A 5,882-nucleotide genomic window follows, 5' to 3' on the forward strand; every position below is an offset into this window, starting at 1 on the left:
CCCGAGAACTCTACGTACATGAAAGTCATTTGATTTGTTCCTATGTCAAAGGAAGCAAGTGTTCGCACATGTGTCCACACATGTTGAATTTACTCATTTATCTTCTTGTTTCTGTATATAGATGAGTCACAATTCTGCATTAAGACTCTTAGTGACTTATGTAAAAATCACGAGTATAAAAGTGGCTTTGTCTTCTTGAATTTACTCAATCTTTTTTACAGTTAATCATGATGTTTTCTTTATGTTTCTGGAATATATCCTTTTCCCAAGTTAAAATATTGCAATTTTACATTTTGTTCACTTCATTCTAATTATATCCCAGATTACTTTTTTTTTTTTTTTTTTGGACAGGCAGAGCCAGACAGTGAGAGAGAGAGAAACAGAGAGAAAGGTCTTCCTTTTCTGTTGGTTCACCCCCCAAATGGCTACTATGGCCGGCGTGCTGTGCCGATCAGAAGCCAGGAGACAGGTGCTTCCTCCTGGACTCCCATGTGGGTGCAGGGCCCAAGGACCTGGGCCATCCTCCACTGCCTTCCTGGGCCACAGCAGAGAGCTGGACTGGAAGAGGAGCAACCAAGACAGAATCTGGCGCCCCAACCAGGACTAGAACCCGGGATGCTGGCGCCGCAGACTGAGGATTAGCCTAGTGAGCCGCAGTGCCAGCCTCCCAGATTAAGTTTTACAAAATCTAATTTGGAGTCTTGGATACGATCTTTACTGAAAACAACATTATTTTATTAGTGAAAATCCTGGTAGCAGAAATGAGTGAAGCAAAGGTCATATCAGAAAGCTAAATATGTAAAACACTGCCATTTAATGAGAACTGATTTTGTTTATAGAAAATGAGTGAGCAAATGGGCTATGACCCTAAATTAAAAGTGACATAATAGGATAAACTCTCTGCTACACAATAAGAAACATAAAACTAAGGCTAACATTAAAGTTCTTTGATTTACTTTAAGATATTAATCTTCCCATATTACACAAATATAAAAGTTAAGGGCCTCACTCTTAAGTTTCTTCCTGATACTTGCATTATTTGATTATAATAAAATTAATATGATCCAGAAAGTTTTACAAATATTCAATAAATTACATTTCATAGAAGTTTTTTCTGTGTTGGTAAGTGGAAAAATAAAGCAATATTAAAGTAAATACTTTGCCTTGAAATATTCTAAGAAACTACTTTAAAGTTTGTTACATGATTGAAATTTAAAGAACAGCTAAAAGATAGCTACAAAATCCTCAATCACGTTTACAAATGAAATCTCAGAGAACTAAAAATGAACTGAGAAGTGGCCTACTAATAGAATCTTTTTTCAATTAGCCAATATGAAGCATTTTCCAAGAAATCATTCAAGCTCTTCACGTCCAAGAACTCTGTTTCAATGTTCACTTTCTGAGTTTTTGTTAATTTTTAAATTACTTATTGATTATCTCATTCTCTTCCCTAACCATCTGGATTTGGCTATTTTTGGAAAGAAAATTCTCTTATGTTCCATAATTATTCAACATGTGCTTATTAAAAATATGATAGGTATCAGGCATATATGATGCAAAAGTTCTTCTCCCACATAAATGTGAGATGGATGGTAATGAAAGGGGAGGAGAAAAGTGATGAAAGGCTACTGGTTATTATATGAAACATTGATATATTTGAGCATTGTTATTAAGAAAGTGAAGATGCTGTTATTGAGAATAATGATAGTGGTGGGAAAATCCTTAAATGGACTCTCGAAGATATGACTATTATCTTCTTTTTTAAAAATTTATTTATTTGACAGAGTTAGACAGTGAGAGAGAGAGAGAGAGACAGAGACAGAGGTCTTCCTTTTCTGTTGGTTCACCCCCCAAGTGGCCACTACGGCCCCAGATACACTGATCTGAAACCAGGAGCCAGGTGCTTCTTCCTGGTCTCCCATGTGGGAGCAGGGGCCCAAGCACTTGGGCCATCCTCCTCTGCCCTCCCGGGCCACAGCAGAGAGCTGGACTGGAAGAGGAGCAACTGGGACTAGAACCAGCACCCATATGGGATGCCAGAGCCACAGGCTGAGAATTAACCAAGTGAGCCACTGCTCTGGCCCCCAACTCTTATCTTCTTAATCTGAGATCAGATGTTATGGAGAATCAGCGAGGAGGATGAAAGTTTATTTTCAAACAGAGATAAATAAATGCAACAAGAAGAGAAAAGGCTCTATCAGTACTAAATGTGGTTGAAAATTACTCAACACAGCTGATGTGTAGTGAGGGGCTCACCGTGCATTGGGAGAGGTGGAAGCAGTAGCAAAATGATTCGATGGATTGTAGTACTAATCAAGGAGATTCTAGGGCAGTGGGAAACCACGGAAGGATATAAAGTGGATCTCTAAATTGTAAGCATTCCAAGTCACAATCCAAATTTTTATTTTTCAAAGAGCTCTCTGGCTGCCAGCAGAAAACAGATTAAGTTCTCAAATATCTCTGAAAGGATGATTTCCTCTTACAGGAAAGACAGGATTTTCTCAGAATAACAGCCACTCACCAACTAAAATCTTTCGTTTCCTGCAAAATTTCCTCATGGCATTTTTCACCTCTGCATTTCTCAGTGTGTAGATCAAGGGGTTTAACATGGGTGTGATGATTGAATCAGACACAGCCATTGCCTTGTCTATGGGATAAACAGCCACAGGCCTCATGTATAAGAAAATACAAGGGACAAAGAACAACACGACCACTGTGAGGTGGGAACAACAGGTGGAGAGGGCTTTGCGCTGCCCTTCAGAGCTGTAAGAGTTCAGGGAGCAGAGAATGACCATGTAGGAGGCAGTAAGGATAAGAAAGATGGCTGTACACATCACTCCACTGTTGAAGATAACTAAGAGCCCCAGAGTGTGAGTGTCCACGCAGGCAAGTGTCAGTAACTGAAACAAATCACATATAAAGTGGTCTATGATATTGGGACCACAGAAGGGGATTTGGTACATGAAGAGAAGTTGTATTGTGGCGTGTATGGATCCTCCCACCCAAGCGCCTCCGACCATCAGGCAGCACACTCGAGAACTCATGATGGCGGTGTAGTGCAGGGGCTTACAGATGGCCACATAGCGGTCGTAGGCCATCACCGTGAGAAGGATGATCCCCACACCACCGAAGAAATGCTCTGCGAAGAGCTGGGTCATGCAGCCTACAAGGGAGATGGTGGTGCTCTCAGAGAAAGAGTCCACAATCATCTTGGGGGCGATGACAGAAGAGTAGGTGACGTCCATGAGGGATAAGAAAGTAAGGAAAAAATACATAGGTGACCTCAGGCTTTGACTTGAGATGATAGTTACCACAATGAGTACATTTCCCAGCACTGTGGCCACATACATGACCAGAAACACAGCAGAACACATTTTCCGCAGCTGCATGTTCTCTGTAAGTCCCAAAAGGATGAATTCTGTCACATTGTTTTGGTTTTCCATTTATTTGATGTTAATATGAGTTCCTGCTGAGGTTTTGAGAAACCTGAAAAGACATTATTGATCAGTAGTGGTTATTATCTTCCTGTACTCCAGGGACATTAGGGCAACATATAAGGGTAGTTCATGAAGTTTGTGAAAGGACAGGCATTTGGCATGGTGTTCTAGGCACCACTTGGGAGTCCACATCCCATTTTGGAATGTCTGTGTGCATCATATCTGAGCTCTGCTCCCATTTTCATTTTAATGCACACCCTTAGAGCAAGCAGTGCTGGCTCAAGTAGTTGAGTCCCTGCCACTCATGTGGAAGACACCAATTGAATTAGTCCTGTATCTTGGCTTTGGCTGGCTTTTGAGTGCATTTGGGGAGGGAACCAATGATTGGGATATTCTCTCTATCTCTATGTCTCCCTCTCTGCCTTTCAAATAAGTAAAATAAATAAAATTATTTTAAAACACTTATAAAAATGGAATTACTATGTAAGTTCATTTGGGTGCATATAGGTTTGAAAGCCATGCATAGTTTTTCATAATACCTATTTTCCACAAGCTTTTTAGATGTCCAAATTTTTAAATGTCACCACCAAGCATTTAATTCTTTAAAATATTTTAAATAAATAATTTAAATATGGATACTTCACTAATGAGCATTTTCCCATGACTTATTTCTTCTCTTTTTTAATAGTCCTTCCATGTGAAATAAGTTTCTCTTTCTCCTTCTACTAGCATTATGACTTTTACTTTTAATAGCGAACTTTTTGAGCACCTTGCCTCATTCTAAGTACCAGGATAATATTAATACTTGCAATTTGGTGGTTCTAAATTTTAAATGATCAACATACACCTAAAACTAATGATTGTGTAATCCATGGCTAATATACTGTTCCATGATTGCAATTACTAACTGTGGTGGTCCACCAAGGATACAGATCCACAATATAACTGACTTGATCCTGATTCAACCCAATTTGATTGTTTCTGTTTCCTCTGTGCCATAGACAAAGCAAAGGATTGTCAAGCGTAACAGTGACAATAGCTAAAAAGTAGACTTGATTTCACGAACTTTGTTGTTGGTCTCTGTACCACTTGAGGTAAATATTATTACTATCTCCATTGTAAAAAGGAACTGAAAGCTTGGAAGGTTAAATCTATTGCATGGAATTATAAAAAATCTTGTTGTAGATCATGTTTGATCATACAGCTTGAATTCTTACCTGCCATGTTCTACTACCAAAAAATACAATAGATTATGTGATGTTTCAGGAGAGAGACTCTTGCAACAAACAGTAAAAGCTATAAAGCAGGGACTTTGTGACAGAGGTTAGATGGCCCATTTTAAGAATTTTGCAAAGAGCATAGCTCCTCATCGAAACATAGTTGTATCACTCTGTGAATGCAGAGAGATCATTCTTGGTGATCAGTAACCCATGCAATACTCACCTCTTATAAAAATCATAATGCAAACAAAGGGGTCTATGGAAGTGCCATTTATTCCAACACAATACGAATCGAAATTCAAAGGATTTTTTTTTGCAAAAATAGAAAAACTAATCCTAAATTTCAAATGCTATATCCAAGGAACCCGAATCAGCAAAACAATCCTGCAAATGAGGAATAAACTTAAAGGATTCACACTTCCCACTCTCAAAGCCTACTGCAAAGCTGCAGCAATCAAAATAGCATGATAGTGACACAAAGATAAAAGAACAGACCAATGAGACATAATATAGTCTAGATGAACGCTCTGCATTTGTGACCTGTTGATTTTTTTCCATTAATATTTTCATTTACATATTTCCAAAAACTTGCATTAGCAACAATTGTTCATATTTATGGACTACCGTGTGACATCTCTCCTCTTTGGTATTACCACTGATTGGAGCCTTGGGTCTCCTTTCTTCTAGTTGCTCATGAAATATATGTTATTATAAATATATTCACCCTACTGTGCTGTGTAACACTGGAAACTTATTCCTTCTATCTCACTCTGGTTTGACATCTGTTACCCAGCATTCCTCTCTCCCCCACTACTTTTCATACTTTTCTTACCCTAGTACCTTTCGCAGCCTCTGAAAACTACTATTCTGTGTTCACATAAGTTTGGGTTTGTTTGTTGTTGTTGTTCAGCTTCCACATATGAGAGAAATTATGCCGTAATGCTTTTCCAACTCTGACTTTTTCACTTGACATTATGTTACGTAATATGTTAAGAGAAGTGGGTTTTATGCCAGGCTCGTCACCAACTTTGTTATGAGTAGCTGGCATGTTTGGAGCCTCAATTTCCTTATTTGGCATATGAAAATGATTCACTAGTAGCAACAAGAGTGGCTCTGTCCTGTTCAAGTACAAACAATCCATTCTTATTCACATTAATTGTTTATGCCTCTGGGTAAGATTTCCTTAGAGAGATGATTCATTCCATGTCCTAAAAACCGTGAAAAC

General features: G+C 38.6%; 1 protein-coding gene across 1 annotated transcript; it reads right to left on the reverse strand.

The window, feature by feature from the left end:
- Window positions 1-2,501: 2,501 nt before the first annotated feature.
- On the reverse strand, window positions 2,502-3,443 carry LOC100337787 (olfactory receptor 4C6-like). The gene has a single exon (XM_008272769.4). It carries the CDS (start codon window positions 3,441-3,443, stop codon window positions 2,502-2,504), a length of 942 nt encoding a protein of 313 aa, XP_008270991.2.
- Window positions 3,444-5,882: the final 2,439 nt, after the last annotated feature.

Source organism: Oryctolagus cuniculus, chromosome 1, assembly GCF_964237555.1.
Source record: "Oryctolagus cuniculus chromosome 1, mOryCun1.1, whole genome shotgun sequence".
Lineage (NCBI taxonomy): Eukaryota > Metazoa > Chordata > Mammalia > Lagomorpha > Leporidae > Oryctolagus > Oryctolagus cuniculus.